Source organism: Molossus molossus, unplaced genomic scaffold, assembly GCF_014108415.1.
Source record: "Molossus molossus isolate mMolMol1 unplaced genomic scaffold, mMolMol1.p scaffold_m16_p_3, whole genome shotgun sequence".
Taxonomy (NCBI): Eukaryota; Metazoa; Chordata; class Mammalia; order Chiroptera; family Molossidae; genus Molossus; species Molossus molossus.
Genome location: NW_023425366.1, coordinates 12,529,188 through 12,547,081, shown reverse-complemented (window position 1 = coordinate 12,547,081; position 17,894 = coordinate 12,529,188). Strand labels below are relative to the sequence as shown.

At 34.8% G+C, this 17,894-nt stretch overlaps 1 protein-coding gene across 6 annotated transcripts in view; it reads left to right on the top strand.

Annotated features, from left to right (window-relative positions):
* NIPBL (NIPBL cohesin loading factor) overlaps window positions 1–17,894 on the top strand; it is a 206,011-nt gene that overhangs the window by 77,592 nt on the left and 110,525 nt on the right. For all 6 annotated transcript variants that reach the window (XM_036278788.1, XM_036278789.1, XM_036278790.1 and 3 more), the window contains 5 exons: window positions 8,679–8,821; window positions 10,422–10,587; window positions 12,624–12,751; window positions 16,257–16,356; window positions 16,918–17,069. In XM_036278788.1, coding sequence (XP_036134681.1) covers window positions 8,758–8,821; window positions 10,422–10,587; window positions 12,624–12,751; window positions 16,257–16,356; window positions 16,918–17,069 — 610 coding nt within the window. In that variant the 5' untranslated portion in view covers window positions 8,679–8,757. Of the gene's footprint in view, window positions 1–8,678; window positions 8,822–10,421; window positions 10,588–12,623; window positions 12,752–16,256; window positions 16,357–16,917; window positions 17,070–17,894 lie in introns of those variants that run through there.

Here is a 17,894-nt window from a genome sequence, read left to right as displayed (position 1 = left end):
TCCTCCCTTCTACTCTCTAAGAGTCGATGGAAAAAATATCCTTGTAAGGATTAGCAACAACAAAAATTATTAAAAACTATTTTAATTATCGGGTGAGAGGAAAATGCTTTTAGTTATGTCACACACACAAAAAAAAAGAGGCAAATTTTTCGTGAGAAAAACAAAGTAGAATTTTAAAGGACTTTCAGTTATTAAATTAAGGCAGACTGAATAGTTGCTATGGGAAAAGTTACCAAATTGATATGTTACATTTAGTGTACAGTTATCTCATCGTTGGTATATTCGGAGCTGGAAGAAATAAGGGGTTTGTTTTCACCAGATTTATTTATTAAAATATCATTATGCCAATTTAAAAAAGTTATGAACATAATATAAATGTCCCAGAATATTTACTTACTCATTTAATCTTTTTTTTTAAATATTTTTTCTTTGTTCTTTTTAGAGAGAGAGATAGAAACATTGATGAGAAAAATATGAACAATAAAATGGCAGTTAATACATAACTATCAGCAATTGAGTCTAAAAATGAGCAAGCAGAACAGAAACAGATTCATAGATACAGAGAACTTTTTGTTGCTTGCCAGATGGATGGGGGCTGGAGGGATGGATGAAAAAGATGAAGGAATTAAGAAGTACAAATTGATTGTTAGACTGATGAACCTCAAAGGGAAGGGAGGAGGAAGGGTGGGATGAGATAAACCAAAGAACTTGTATGCATATATGCATAACCAGTGGACATCGACAATAGTGTGGGGAAGGCAGGAGGGGTGCGGGGTTGGGGAAGAGGAGGGTGTCAATGGGAAAAAAGGGGGGGGCATCTGTAATATATTCAACAATAAAGAGTTTAAAATAAAAGAAACATTGATGAGAGAGAATCATTGATTGGCTGCCTCCTGCATGCCCCCCACTGGGGATTGGGTCCACAGCATGGGCATGTGCCTGACCAGGAATCAAACCAGTGACTCTTGATGCATGGGTCGACACTCAACCAGTGAGCCACACCCGCCAGGCTTCATTATAATCTTTTATCCAAGATAGATTTTTTTCAGGAGTTTTGCTTACTGCTATGTAGTCCAGGTCAAAAAGCAAGTAGGCGAATACTTGAGGTACTATAGAAATTTGAACCAAGTTGTGGTTATAAAATAAGGATTCTGACTCTATAAAGAGAGCATCACCTTATTTATAGTTACATGGTATAGCTTACTGAATAACATTCATTTAAATGGGATGTTTCAGTAAAGCTGTAAAATAATATTAGAAAAATAGACATATCTGCATATATGAACTATTCCTGAGATAATATATATGAAAAGAATATGATGCAGAAAGTGTAGAATAAACAGCAGCTCACATATATTGAACCTTACTATAGGCTCAGCTCAGTTTTAAGTACTTTACATATATCAACTCATTTCATCCTTACAACAAAATTAGAAATAGTAGTATACCTGCCTCATATTTCAGAGATGAGGAACTGGTACAAAGAGATTCAGTAATTTTCTCAAGGTTACATAGTAAGTAAAGGAGTTTGGATTCAAACCTAGGCAGGCTCTTCTTTTTCTTCCTTGACTACTTATTGTTGAGTGTCTTCTTTTCTCACATCTGTATTGATTGTACAGCTTGATATTTACTTAATAGTAATATTTCATGGATGTAACATTTATTATACCATTAATGTTACACTAGTAGTCTTTTAGTTGTTATATAAAGTGTCCATGTGCCAGACAGCCTGAGTTCGACTCCTGCTGTATGACCTTAGGCAAGTTACTTATCCTCTCGGTATGTCAGTTTCCTCACTAAATAAAATTGGATTATTAGTACAAAGTCATACAAAGTGTCATACAAAGATTAAATAAGAGCACATCTAAAGTGTTTATAACGATTTTTATTAGATAGGAGATACTCAATAAATGTTTATCATTTCTACCAGTTTTTCACTATTGAAAAAAAGTGAAATTGTTGAGATAAGACTATACACATTTTTTAGCTATAGTATACAAAGTGGCTGTCCAGGAAAGTTTACTATCAGAATATGAAAGTGCCTTTTATTCCAAATCCTCCCAATTTGAATATTATTATTATAATTTCTATCAATACTGTTTAATTTGGATTTCTTTTGTTTGCTTGAAGAAATCATAAATTTTGGCCCTGGCCAGTTTGGCTCAGCAGTTAGAGCGTCGGCCTGCGGTCCGGAGAGACCCGGGTTCGGTTCCCGCTAAGGGCACATACTTTGGTTGCAGTTTGTCCCCGGCCCTGGTTGGTCGTGCGGGTGGCAGCCACTCGATGTGTCCCTTCACGTCGATGTTTTTTTCTCTCTTTCTCTCCCTTCCTCTCTCTCCCTCCCACTCTATCTGTACAAAAAATGGAAAAATATCCTCGGGTGAGGATAAAAAAAAAAAAAAGAAATCATAAATTTTGAAGTGAAATCAGATGAACAAAGAGCTAGGATTTGGGGAGTTACTTAGAAGTTTCCCTTCAGACTCATTGTAATGGGCTGGTGTGAGAATTTATCATAATATCTTCCACTAATTAAGCATTTTATTTAACCCTCAAGCCATTCTAAAATTAGTCTATAAATGATTTCTTAGTCACGTGTGTGCATGCACACGTGTGTGTGAGATTTATAAGTTAGATTTTTTCCTATTTTTTTACAGCCAGTATTTATTTCAGCTAACTTACTATTTATTTAAGTAATTATGGGTGGGCATGCCTAGGACTGTTTATATGTATTTGTAATACTGTGGTGAAATATACACTAGAATTTCAAGTAAAAAATTACAATAGATCTTTTAAAAGTAGGGTTCATTTGTACTGATTCACCTATGTTTCTCTTCTTTCTTCTGTTCCCCCCAATTTTTTTTTCAGTTAGCAGTAACATTGTTAATTTTCTGGATCACTTACTGTGTCAGGTAGTATATGAAGTGATTTACATGCATTTATTTCATTCTTATCACCACTTAGGAAGTGGTCTACTTTCTTCACTTGTCCATTTCTTTCAATCAGCAACTTTCAAACTGCTTTGCCTTGGTGACTCACAAAGAGAAATCTTTTACCTTGACTCACAAAGCAGTGTGCAGTGTACCCTTATATTTTTCTTCCCTCTATCACTCTCGATATTGATCTCAACCCTCTAAATTTATTTTATAATACACTAATCTGTCACCACTCACAGATTTTAAGAAAAGCACTGCCTTAAATTACAATTCTAAAGCACTTACTAGAATCTTTTTTCCCATTTGGTTACCATTTCATTCTGGACACATTGTTCCCCAGAGATAATGACTTTCAGCTTCAGTTTCAACAATTTCATGAAAGACAGTGTTATTTCACTGAGCCAGGTACACCAAACATTGCCCAATACAGACCCAGAAATGCCATGTCTAATTAGTTAGGGAGGTGTATATTCATTTTTAGAATTCTAGGCATGCTGTAGCCATCCTGTTTTTGATGGACTCTGGTCACCTTCTAGCATAAGGTAGTAACATTTTCACAGATGACTCATATTCATAAAAATCTGTGACTTTAGACAAAATTACAAGTCCATTTCTACCCAAGACTGCTGCTGTTTTTCAAAATCTTGGATTCCAGTGAAATTAGCATACTTCATCAATGAGGTATAAAGATAATATGTTAGTTGTCAACTACTAAGTCCGTTCATAAAGCATTTTAAATCAAACAAGCATTGTTGCTTCCCTTCCTCCCAGTTTTCAGTTGACATCAGAGTATTCAGTTACCTCATTGTGTCACTAAGAAAAGCACAGTTTTGAGGTTAGGTTTATTAATCTTGTAATTCATATGTGGCAACTAATTATATAAATCATTTTTTAAATTTTTTATCTTTATTGTTGAATGTATTACAGATGTTCCTAATTTTTCCCCCATTGACCCCCCCCTCCTCCTCACTCCAGCCCCCCTCCTGCCTTTTACCACACTGTTGTGTCCATCGGTTATGCACATGTGCATATAAGTTCTTTGTTTTATTTCTTCCCACCCCACCAAGCCCCTTCCCTTTGAGGTTTGTCAGGCTTGCAACCAATTTGTACTTCTTAATCCCTTCACCTTTTTCACCCATTCCCCCAAACCCCCTGCCATCTGGCAACCAACAAAATGTACTCTGTATCTATGAGAATATTTCTGTTCTGCTTGTTCATTTTGTTTGTCGATTCAGTTGTTGATAGATATGTATTCATTGCCATTTTGTTTGTTTATATATATTATCTTTTTCTTCAAAAACACCCTTCAACATTTCATATAATAATGGTTTGGTGGTGATGAACTCCTTTAGCTTTTTCTTGTCTGGGAAACTCTTTATATGGCCATCGATTCTAAATGACAGCTTTGCAGAATAGAGTAATCTTGGTTGTAGGTTCTTGCTTTTCATCACTCTGAATATTTCTTGCCACTCCCTTCTGGCCTGCAAAGTTTCTCTTGAGAAATCATCTGACAGTCTTATGGGAACTCCCTTGTAGGTAACTAACTGCTTTTCTCCTGCTGCTTTTAAGATTCTCTTCTTTGTCTTGAACCTTTTGCATTTTGATGATGATGTGTCTTGGTGTGGGCCTCTTGGGATTCATTTTGTTTAGGACTCTCTGTGCTTCCTGGACTTGTATGTCTGTTTCCTTCCAAGTTAGGGAAGTTTTCTGCCATTATTGTTTCAAATAGGTTTTCGATTTCTTGTTCTCTCTCTTCTCCTTCTGGCACCCCCAAGATGCGAATGTTGACACACTTGAAGTTGTCCCAGAGGCTCCTTACACTATCCTCAATTTTTTTTATTATTCTTTTTTCTTTTTGCTGTTCTGCTTGGGTGTTTTTTTGCTTCCTTATGTTCCAAATCAATGGTTTGCTTCTTGGTTTACATACTCTACTATTGAATCTGTGTAAATTATTCTTTATTTCAGTTAGTGCCTCCTTAATTTCTGACTGGTCCTTTTTTATGCTCTTGAGGCCCTCACTAAGTTCGCTGAGGTTCTCACTAAGTTCATTGAGCATCCTTTTAAGCAGTGTTTTGAACTCAGCATCCGTTAGTTTGCTTATCTCCATTTCGCTTAGTTCTTTTCCTGGGGTTTTGTTCTGTTCATTCATTTGGGACCTGTTTCTTTGTCTCCTCATTTTGGTTACCTCCCTGTGTTTGTTTCTATGTATTACTTAACAAGAGGTATGGGGCTAGCTGAGACCAGATGCTGCTTGTTTGAAAGAATTTAGGAAAACCTTGAAGCAGGATCCAAGACAGGCCAATCCTATGCTTAAGCACCTGGCAACAGCTTGGGTGGGCCTGAAAGTTGGGTGGGGCGGGGCCTCAGGGAATCACCAGGGCCGGCCTACCAGTGTGAGCCAGGTTGCTGGAGTCCCAGATATGGCAGCTGTCTGCCGCCCCGGCGAAGGGCTCACCAAAGGAACAAAAGCCTCTGACAGCATATCTGTCCTGGAGAAAGCGCCCTCTCCAGCCCTCGCTCTAGTGCCAAACAACTCAGTTCTTCCCTGTATGTCTCTGGCGTCCCTCGAGCTGCCTCCCCTCCAAGCTTAGAGGGAGAGAGTCCGATAAGCCATGCGTGGGCCCTTTATGAGAAGCTGCCTGGGGATCCAGCCGCCTCAGCTTCCCTGAGCCTCAGTTCCCGCTGGTTTTTCCAGGCAGAAGTTATGGGGACTTCTCCTCCTGGCACTGGAACCCTGAGCTGGGTGCCTGGTATGAAACGGGGACCCCTCAGTCCTCAGGGAGGACCTTCCCAGCTGAGGTGTCCTCCTGATTTTTATCCGCCACACGTGGGTGTGGGGCCAGCCCGTCCTCTCCGCCCTCCTACCAGTCTTGATGCGGCTGCTTCTTTAATTCCGTAGTGGTAGGGCTTCCATTCAGCTTGATTTCAGGAGGTTCTGAAGGATGGTGGTTCTGTAGTTTAGTTGTAAATTTGATGTGGTTGTGGGAGGCTGAGATACCGCATTTACCTACACTGCCATCTTGACCAAAAGTCTAATATTTCTCTATAAATCATTTTTAGTCTAAAAATTCCAACCTATGGTTGGGTGTGCTTTATATGTTACCTGAGATTTAGGAAAACTAAAGTTAGGTAGCCCACAATAAAACCCTCTTGTATATGTTCTTTATGAGTTCCTATCATTTTAATTAAATAATTAAACATTGTTACTTGTTATTTAATCTGCTTGAGTATGGCAGTTTATATGTACAATAGTGAGTTGCGTGTGGCAACAATGTGTTTGTTTTTTTTATCCTCACCTGAGGATATTTTTCCATTTATCTTCAGATAGAGTAGGATGGAGGAAGGGAGAACAGTAGAGAGAGAGAGAGAGAGAGAGAGAAACACTGATGTGAGAGACACATGGATTGCTTGCTACCTGCATAACCCCAAACTGGGGTTGGGGACGAACTACAACCGAGGTACCTTAGCTGGAATTGAACCCAGGACTCTTTGGTCTGTGGGCAGTGCTCTAACAGCTGAGCCAAACCCGCCAGAGCAACAATGTGTTTTTTGTGTTCTGTACATAATTTTTTGCAACATTTTTTCTCATCTTTTCTGTACTATTTTCTGTGCCATTTTCATTGGGCTTCTACTAGCAAATGTTATGTCAGTCATTCATCAAAAGAATGCAGTGGTTTTTTTCCCTTGGCCAATGTACTTATAAAGGCCATTAAATTATAAGGGGGGGACATGATTACCAAAAGGACAGAATGGTTGTTCCTTCTAGAAGGAACCAAAGTACTAGCCTTCTGGGTGGTGGTTCTGTGAATGCTTATTTTATAACTGTTAAACCACACATACATGTTTTGTGAACTTTGTCAAATTATCTTGTATTTAAAAATGTTTGAGGATAAAGAAAATTCTTGTCCCGCCGGTGTGGTTCAGCGTTTGAGCATTGACCCATGCACCAAGAGGTCGCCAGTTTGATTCTCTGTCAGGACACATGCCCAGGTTGTGGGCCTGATCCCTAGTGGAGTCATGCAGGGGACAGCCAATCGATGTTCTCTCTCATCGATGTTTCTGTCTCTCTCTCCCTCTCACTTCCTCTCTCTCTAAAATCAATAAAGTATTGGAAAAAAATTTTTTTAAGAAAATTCTTAATTTTAACTACCTGTATACTTCTACTTAAAAAAAAACTTATTTACAAAGTTCTATTAAGATGTATGAGGAGAGGTAGTAGTGTTATTTCACTGTTCTGAAGTTTACAACCCCTCCAAAAAGGGAGCATTTAAACTGAAAATTATAACTCCACTTTTCATTTTAGCACTGTGTCTTAGTTGATGTGGAGTAGCCTCTATTTGCTTATTAGTTTATAGTTATTTAATTAAGGCATATCTTTGATAAATGTGCACTTATTAAAATGTTGTCTTATATACTTTAAAAAAGAAAGTTCTTACACAAGTACCACTAAAGGAAAGATAAATATTTCAAAAATCACATGTTGAAATTAAGATGAGAAAAATTGGGGGGCATTGAACAGAATAATGGAAAAGGTATTCAGGAATTTTGTAAAATGTCTATACACACATTTACATCATAATAAAAATAATATTAAAGCCAATTGAGTCATTGCACAGGAATATTAAAGTGTTAACACGTCTTTCTTTGTCCTGCATATGTTTGTGTATTATGTGATTGATTGATAAAAATCATGCAGTGATAGGAAGATAAGTACATGAACAATAAGCAGTTATACAAGAATGAAACAAGATACATTTCAAAAAATGTCACAAAGGAATGTTGGGCGATAAATGTCCTAGATTCAGGGTAGATTACAGTAAGATAGCTCTTGGCTGAATTTGTATGGAGTTTCATGAAGTAGCAGGAACTTGCCTTGGATCTTTAAGAATTATAGGAATTGGACTAAAGTATAAATGGGCTACCTAGGTAAGGGGATGTATTAGGAAATAAATAACAATGAGGAAACACAAGGGTGGATACAAGAGAATTTGATCAGCTTGATTGGAGAGGATGGTTTATGTAGGAAAGGTTTGTGTAGTGAGAGACATAGCTAGAAAGACAAGTTGAAGTTAGATTGAAATGTGTTAATGATGTAGGAAAGAATTATAGTGCTTGTCAAAATTGAGTATCCTTGTCTAGTAATAACAGTCTGCTGGTACTACAGACTTTTGAGCCAGATTGCTTGGGTTCTAATAGTTCCTCCACAAATTACTTTATTTTATTATTATTATTATTATTATTTTATCCTCACCTGAGGACTTTTTCCATTTTTTGTTCAGATAGAGTGGGAGGGAGAGAGAGGAAGAGACAGAGAGAGAGAAACATCGACGTGAAAGGGACACATCGAGTGGCTGCCACCCGCATGACCAACCAGGGCCGGGGACAAACTGCAACCGAGGTACACGCCCTTATCGGGAACTGAACCCGGGTCTCTCTGGACTACAGGCTGATGCTCTAACCACTGAGCAAAACTGGCCAGGGCCAGAAATTACTTTAAATTCCCTATAAATTAAGTTTCTCAGTAAAATACAGAAAATAATCGTACCTACCTTATTTGTCTGTTGTGAGAACTAAATAAGTTAATATATGCAAAGTACTTAGCAGTGCCTAACATACAGTAATTAGTATATGAATTATGGCTATTATTGTCATATAGATTGAAAACAAAAATTTATATTTTGCAAGTATTTCTCTAATAGTAATATATTTACAATATTACAAATAATTGTATCTTTTTCATTGCAGTGTTTGGGAAATGGGAAGTAATGACAGCTGGCACCTGAACTAAGTACTTTTATCAGCACCACCATTCCAGAACTTCAGGATGAATGGGGATATGCCCCATGTCCCCATCACTACGCTTGCGGGGATTGCAAGTCTCACAGACCGTAAGTTTGGTTACTTTACCTAATTTATGTTCTACTCTGTTAACTATGATTTTTAGAGAGACTACAACAAAAGTTTTTTGTAACAAAATTAAGATTTTAGGTTTTAAATGACAAACATCATTATTTCCTTTGATTCATTGGCATACCTGTAAAAGTAGCATAACTAGTGTAGTCAGCTACTAATAGGTAAGACCTTACTCTGTGCAGCGTACATTTGTTTAAAGATCTTACAGGATAAAGGAATAAATGCAAAAGAAAGAACCAAAGATGAGACCAAGCATTAAGAAATCAAAACTGAAGAAGAATTGCTTTACATATAGGAACTAATATAGCAAAAAGTGCTTTTAGTAATGGTAACTGAAACTGCCCTTCAAAGAAGAAAATTTTATAGCCTAACAATCTAATTTTTTAGTGATGGTTATTTTGGATATCATGTTCATTATGTATCTATGGAATTTGTTATAGATATCAGCAGCCTAGTTTACTCTAAACGGTCAAGTTGAAAAGAATATTGCCATTCTTTTGAGCTTTATGTAATATAACACATTTTTTTAAGGGACTTAATTCTTTTGGTGGGCAACTCTTAACTCTTTGTCCATGGGTAATAATGCAAAAGCTACCCACAATATTAGTCCCTATGTCATCCTACCTGAATAAAGAGAAAAAAAGTGATGTGAGAAGAAAGGATAGAAAGTGAGGAGTTGGCATACTTTTCCTTTGTAGCATTATGTGAGATTGTTTGTCCTCCCTATTATCTCAGCAAGTAATAACTTATTTCCTGGATTTTTATTAATAAAAAACTTATTATTACTTATTGAAGCTGAGTAGCATGATAATTATATGTGTAAATGATTAGAAATTATCCCAAAAACAAAGACATTTTAGTTAACTTTCTTAACTTTTAGTTTAGGAAAATGAACAAATCATTTTGTGAAGAGACATTAAATAGTTTGATTTAAAGTACTGTAAAATATTTATGTTCTTTTATTTGCTGTTTAGAATAGAATGAAGAGAGAACTATTTAGGAATTTATAACTTAAAGCAAGAAACCTTAGATATTCTTCTTCCTCCAGAGTCCTGTTCTATGAATGTTCTGCTAAAGTGAGCTGTTTATGTTTGTATATACTTAAGCTTTTAAAAAACATGTTACTTGTCTATCTGGTAAAGAGTCATGTATTGTTATTTTTGTTTGTTTTTATGTGAGAGTACTTAATGATGCTGATAAATCTTATAAGCGTATGTAAATGAGATTTATGTATTTTCAGTTTTTGGAAGTTACTTAGTTTTAACCTTACCTTTTGGCTATTTTGTAAATTAATAAAAGTTTAAGATAGGAAAAATCAATGAGAATATAAAGGGGCTGAGTTTTATTCTCAGAATAGTATAATCTATAATGGTTCAAGTGATGTTTTAGACTTTACAAAAAGAGTTAATTGGGTTTTGTTGAGGGAGAGGAGGAATGCCTTTTAATAATATTCACATTGAAAAATAATGTCATATTGATATTTATAGCCTATTCTAAATTCCAAAATATATATTAGAACTAAAGAGACTTATCACAGTCACTCAATTTCTAATAATCTGATTTTATTCCAAATAGTCCTGAACCAGCTGCCTCTTCCATCCCCTTTACCTGCTACAACGACAAAGAGCCTCCTCTTTAATGCACGAATAGCAGAAGAGGTGAATTGCCTTTTGGCCTGTAGGGATGATAATTTGGTTTCACAGCTTGTCCATAGCCTCAACCAGGTATCAACAGATCACATGTAAGTATAATCTAAAATAAAGTAAAACATTTTGTTCTTACTAAGAGAATCAGTAATCCTGGTTTTGCTTTTTATTTTAAAAAATTAAATATATAGTTTATTTTTAAAATTTATCAGTATCCAAGTGAGACTATAGCCTCTGTGATGAGATATTAATGAGATTTAAATAGACCATAGTTACTTTCAGACAATAATTCTGACCCATTTAATTCTATAAAGATCTTGTCAATACTTGGGAATAATCTTGAGATATCCATCAAGATGGATCTGTGCAGAAGTCTAAAGTTGCTCTTGAAGGTATCTCCTTTTTGCCTGGTATTGTTAGAGTGGTTAAAATCCCCAGTCACTAGGGTCAATGCTGCTAGCTTTATTTGGAGTAGGCTTTCACACTTTTCATGGGAAGTATAAGAAGAACTCAAGATTACTCCATAGAAGACTACTACAGAATTAGGGACTACTTTTCCCCAGGATTTATTGTGCAATCCGAACAACGGTGTGTGTTTTCACACAACTGACTTTTAAAAATAATACAAACTTAAAATATATAGTTTATTTATTTATAAATTTTGCACATAAGTATACTTGTTAAGTTTTATTTTTTACTGCAAAAGCAGTACATAATTATATCTTAACGACACAACAGTGTATAAAACGTTAAATTCTACCCTTATCCCTTTACATCCCACTGCACAGTGATACTCATGTATCTTTCCATCCTTTAATTATTATTTTTTTTTAGATTTAAAGATTCATTATTTAGTTATAGGATAAAGCACATTATAATGGAGAGGTCTCTGCCATTAGATGCAGTACATACTTTGGGGCCATTTTTAAAGCTGATGACTCTGAGGTAAAATACTAAACGTGAATTTGCTGATGGAGAAACTGAGAAATGATTGGTTAAAACCAGAAGGAGGCATATGTCACTCCAGAAATGTAGCAATGTCTAAATATTACATCATTTGTTTCACCTGTACATAACTCAATCAACAGTTTTCACCAGATATTTTTAGAGATAAAGGGGAACAGTACATATACAGTTATGATTTATTTTATGGAAAGCTACTTTAAGATTGCCCTCAGAAATTATTGAATCTTATCATTGGACACCATCTTTCTTGTTAGATTTAATGAGTGGAACAGTGACATGTAGAATGTAAAATTTTAAATACTGCTTATATTTAATTTTATCATTTATCTTATGTACTTATGAATTTAACTTGCTACTTACTTTCAGGTTAATTGAAAATTATGACTATTCTTAATCACTTGCTTGGAGTTTTTTCTTCTTCTAGACTTTGAGAAAACAATATAAAATGGAAAAATTACTTAACCTCTAGATCTTAAGTAGTGTGGCAATAGTATTTCATTCAGAGGACGTTCTCAAAATGACTGACTCATATTCATATGTAAAGGAGAAAATATATTCCAAGCCCAAATTTCAACTGTGAATATTTATTTTTTGATGTTTTTATTGATATTTTATAGAGGAAGGGAGAGAGGACAAGAGAGAAGAGAACCATCAATCGGTTGCCTCCCCTCTGCACCCCAGCTGGAGACCAAATGCACAACCTGGGCATATGCTCTGACCGGAAATCGAACTGGTAACCTTTTGATGCATGGGACGATGCACAGCAACTGAGCCACACTGGCCAGGGCTATTTTGAATAGTTTTGAATAGACTCTTTTCTGCTTTGACACTGATGTGAATATCCTTAAATAAACTCATAGTTTCATAAAATATGTTTTGGGCTATTTTTTCTGTTTAAAATAAAATGGAGGAAAAAAAGTTGTCCTAGTCAAACTCTCCTCTGTCATTTTTGGTTTCTGTTTTTTTCCAGGAATAGCATCTTCAGAAATCCATCTAATTAGTAGACATGCGTATGGGATTTGTTTTTATACTATAAGTCTTCTTTATTTTTGTCTCATCCTTTTCTGAATTTCACTAGTGAATTGCTATCTGACTGACGTAGAATAGGAAATTCTTAACCAGTCAATCACTATTTTAATTTTTGATATTTATTTTTCAATGCCAGAGAGTTGAAAGATAATCTTGGCAGTGATGATCCAGAAGGCGACATACCAGTCTTGTTGCAGGCCGTCCTGGCAAGGAGTCCTAACGTTTTCAGGGAGAAAAGTATGCAGAACAAATATGTACAAAGTGGTGAGGTTCATAATAATTGAATTTTGTAGTATATTTTTTATGCATCCATATCAGAATTTGTTTAACATATAGTTATTAAATTGAAGCATCTCCTTTAACAAGTTAGCTGAATGCTGCATTGATACCTTGAATGAAGCCAAGAACAAGAAGGAAACTAAATGGATGTTAATATTCTTGCCGTTAAATATGCAACTAAATTTCTTGAAAATTACACAGTTTAAAAAGTGTGTTTTGTTAATATTTCAGAATGTATTTATTTACTTGATCAAAGAGCTTTAGGAGTTATTTTAGAAAATTGTATAATTTGTATGAAAGAAGTCTCTTCATTAATCAATTAATAAAATATTTGCACAACTTTTCAACATGTAATTCATGTATAAATAATTATACCAGGTGTTAGTGTTATTACTGATGGTGATTACATTTATGGTTATATAGTAACTGGTTTAACACTTCTGTTGCCTTACCAATGGAAAAATTGGTTTATAATAGGTTATTATTAAGGAAAAACCTATTCATATTCATAATCAGTATTATAAAAGTCATAAAAATGTGATGTCCAGCAGAGGTATAATTTTTATGTACTCTAGGAGCACCTTTGAGTTAAGAGCATTGTCTGGTATGAAGCTTACTGAATTTGTCAACCCCAAGTACTTGCATAGCTCTCAAAACTAAAATATTCAGAAGGCAATTGTTTAGACAACTCAAGAAGGTTTAACTTACTTAATTGATTAATCATACTCAAGATTATTGCTAGATTTATTGTAAGCACCTTTATGAAGCTCCCCATTCCTCCTAGTTTTGTTTTGTTTTTATATTACTTTGTTCATTTTGTATATTTGTGTGTGAATTGTATTTTGTTTTTAATCCTCACTTGAAGATATTTTTTCCATTGATTTTCAGATGGGGGGGAGGGGAGAGAGAGAGAGGGGGCGGAGAGAGAGAGCGAGAGAGAGAGAGGATTGAACTACAACCGAGGTATATGCTCTTGACTGGAATCGAACCTGAGACCCTTTGATCTGTGGGCTGAAGCTTTAACTGCTGAGCCAACCCGGCTAGGGCAATGAATTGTGTTTTTAAAGCACTTGCTTAGTTAACTATCCATTCCCCAAAGAGAATTGCCTCTGCCCACCTCACCTTGTAGCAAATTGAAGGCAGCTAATGGAGGGCAAGACTGTATCTTCACTAGAACTAATAAGCTAGGTTGCAGTAGTATTAGACAGATCTGAAAAATGAAAGGAAAAGTGGAATTATATTTGCTCTGGAAGAATGTTGGAATGAAAGAAAATATAGTCTTCCAATGTTGATTGGAAGACTAATAGGATAGAAGCACTTAATACAGGATAATGTGAGTAAATATACAATTAAATAAAGGAAGTCTTCCAAGGCTATTTATACTACATTTTGGTGACTTATATTTCTAAACATTTAATTTGGGTAGTAAGTCACTCTAATAAAAATTTTTTTTAGTAGAGTATTTACCTTTCAGTCCCATTTTGTTTTTCATGCTACACATATACTTATTTTTTAGTCCAAAATGTTAGATTTCTCCATATCCTACTTTGTAAAAACATAAACTAGCATTTAAAAATTAATTGCATTTTGTGATTTTTTTTTTTCCTAAGCATTTTTCAAGTAATAGTTGGCTTTAAATATTTAAAGGTGATTCTTGTTAGGTGTAAATGTGAGTCACACGTGGAGAAAATGTAATAATATGCAAATCATTTTATGTATATTTTTTGGGAACTTTGAGATAATCAGAAAAAACTTAGAATTTCACTTGTCCTTTTTATTTATAAAACCACTGCTTTCAAACTAGTAATTCCAGCTTGTCCCAGTGATGACTGTTAATTCAGGTGCTGTTTTTTTTTTTTAACTCCCTCCCATCTTATGGAATATTGCCTTCCCTGTTTAAAAAATCCAGCCCTGGCCTGTTCGGCTCAGTGGTAAGAGCGTCAGCCCGCGGACCAGAGAGTCCCGAGTTCAGTTCCCACTAAGGGCACGTACCTCAGTTGCAGTTTGTCCCCGGCCCTGGTTGGGGTCGTGTGGGTGGCAGCCAGTCCATGTGTCTCTCTCCCATTGATGTTTCTCTCTCTCTCTTCTCCCCCTCGCCCTCCCACTCTGTCTGAAGATAAATGCAAAAAAATGTCCTCGGATGATTAAAAAAAATTTAATAAAAGAAATCCAGCAACAGTAACTATAGTAATTAAATTGCTAAGCTATGGAACATAAGATTTAGTATTGAATTTGAATTGGAAGAGAAAGCTCACAAGTTAAAATCCAGACTATATACAGAGTATAGACTTTGAGGTGATTTTAAGCCCTCATCTCATTCAACCACTGTCTTAGAGCTAGAATCCCTTCTGTAGTATTCCTGGCAGATGAACATGTAGCTTCTTTTTTAATGTTTCTGGTGAAAGGCACTTTTCATATCAATAGCAGGAAATTAAATTTGAGAGTATAACATAATGCTTGAAGCTCCCAAAATGATAGGCTATGCATATCAGAAGGAAGTTCAGGGTTAATGATAGGTTTTATCTTTGATTTTAAAATGTCTAAATAACTGAGTTTTTAAAATCTCCTATATAACAAAATGCTATTTGTGTAACAATTGAAGAAACAATGTCTAACTTGAAAAGAAATGTGAAAATCTGAAAGCTACCCTTACATTTTCTCTCATTAATCAAATATTTATTTAATCCTTAATATGTGGCAGAGAATTATTCTGGAAGAAAGAATAGGAACATTCTGTTTTGTATCAAAACACATTCACATGGATTGCAGCAGCTCAAACTTTGGGCACCTAAATTAAGTACTTTTAAAAACCTAGGTCTATAATAAAAATAATAATTAAGAAAAAAAAAAAACTAGGTATGAATCACAATGAAACAAATAGTGTTGTGAAATTAAGCTCCTAAGGATGGGAGATGTATGTAATAAAGTGTTCTATTTAATAGAAAACCACCCAGAGGCCTATTGTAGAAGGAAGTGTGTACTTTTTTCTTTCTTTTTTTTTTTTATCCTCATCCAGAGACATTTTTCCATTTTTTATTCAGACAGAGCGGGAGGGAGAGAGAGAGAGAAACATCAACATGAAAGGGACACATCGAGTGGCTGCCACCCGCACAACCCAACCAGGGCCGGGGACAAACTGGAACCGAAGTACATTTTCCCTTAGTGGGAACCGAACCTGGGTCTTTCTGGACCGCAGGCCGACGCTCTAACTGCTGAGCCAAACTGGCCAGGGCAAAAGTGTGTAGTTTTTGAGCAGGGGTTAAAGTGACTTCTAAAAGTTCTTTGCAGTTCTCAGGTTAAATTATAGGACTTTAAGTAAAATTTTTAAAAAATTTAAATCTAAAAAATTTAAAATTTAATCTCCTAGATTAGTTATATAGTAAAAGAATGTTTATGTTTGTGAAAGAATAATTAATTGATTTAAATTATTTAAAGGCTTCTTCACTGTTAGAAGAAAATAATGTTTACCATCTGTGTGTGTGTTGTTTAGGAATCATGATGTCTCAATATAAACTTTCTCAGAATTCCATGCACAGTAGTCCTGCATCTTCCAATTATCAACAAACCACTATCTCACATAGCCCCTCCAGGTAATATATATATGATTTTATTTAAGTATTGTTTTCTGTGGTGAATATACTTGGACTATACAGTATATACATACATTCAGGTGATGGTGAATTATATATAGTTAAGAATTAAAATGCTTAGTCTTAAATAGTAATCCACATGAACATTTGCCTTAAAATGTTATATGTGGAAATGCTCTGATATACTTATTGAAGTAGCTATCATTTTAGAAACTTAATTTTATACAACAAAAGAATGTGTTAAAATAACCAGTGTTTAAGATAGATAAGAAAATTTATAGAGTAGAACTTGGGCAGCATGACTTTATATACCTTAAAAAGATGGATACTTTTATGCAAGTAAAATAAATGAATTATCGCAGTTTTTATAAACTTTATTGTAACTCTTAGATTATGATATGTGAATGGTTTTTGTATATCTGACTATTTTTAAAATATTATCTGTTTGCACAGATTTTAGTTTAGACAAATTAGAGTTTGGAGAATTGTATGACAGTGAAATTTCAAGGAATAGCATTTATTTCATTTCCTTATATTGTGTATTTGGATTTTGGGTTTTAGCCGGTTTGTGCCACCACAGACAAGCTCTGGGAACAGATTTATGCCACAACAAAATAGCCCAGTGCCTAGTCCATATGCCCCACAAAGCCCTGCAGGATACATGCCATATTCCCATCCTTCAAGTTATACAACACATCCACAGATGCAGCAAGGTAAGAAAGTTGACTGTTTATTTAAAGGGAACACGTGTTATTCCAAGCAAATTCATTTCTTTATAGTTTTTAAAGTACAAACTAAAATACTATATACTGTATACTTACTTGTCAATAAACATTTCTTTTAAGATGTGGTTTAAATTATAAAATAAAAACATGTTACATTTATCTTTTGGAAATTCATCATTTGGGAGGTAAAAGAATCAGCGTCATTTTGACTTTTTGGATTAGGTTTTTATACAACTAAGTGTATCTATTAAATTAGGAATCGCTTTTTTCTACATGACACTAAGCCAAAAAAAAAAATTACATTTTGAATGGTAAAGTGTATATAGTGTGAAAATTTTACTATAAAGTAGATACAGTAGAAGAAAAGTTCATTTTAGATGCAATAATTTGTAGGATTAGATTACTAGTTCTCAATCTAAGGCAAATGTTGATAATATGTCTTTTTAAAGGTTATATTGCCTTGGGATGTTTGAAATGACTATGAAATGATTTATTATCAGTATAAATTTATTTGTACTTTTTTGGAGAAATTTTAAAAAGAAAAGTGAAAAAGATAATATATTAAACATCTATGATTTTGTCCCCCATAATTAATAGCAATTTTTTAACATTTGTAGTCAGTCATTAGTTCTTGTGTATGTTCTTATTTTTTATTATGCATGAGGTCAAAACTTTTTTCATTTATTAACTTTTTAACTACAAGCTTTTAACTTAGTCATCTATCAAAAAAAAAACAGCTTCTGATTTCCCAAAGCTAGATAATGCAATATTAGGTTGAAACTATTTTGTACACTAACTCAAGGAAAAATTAGT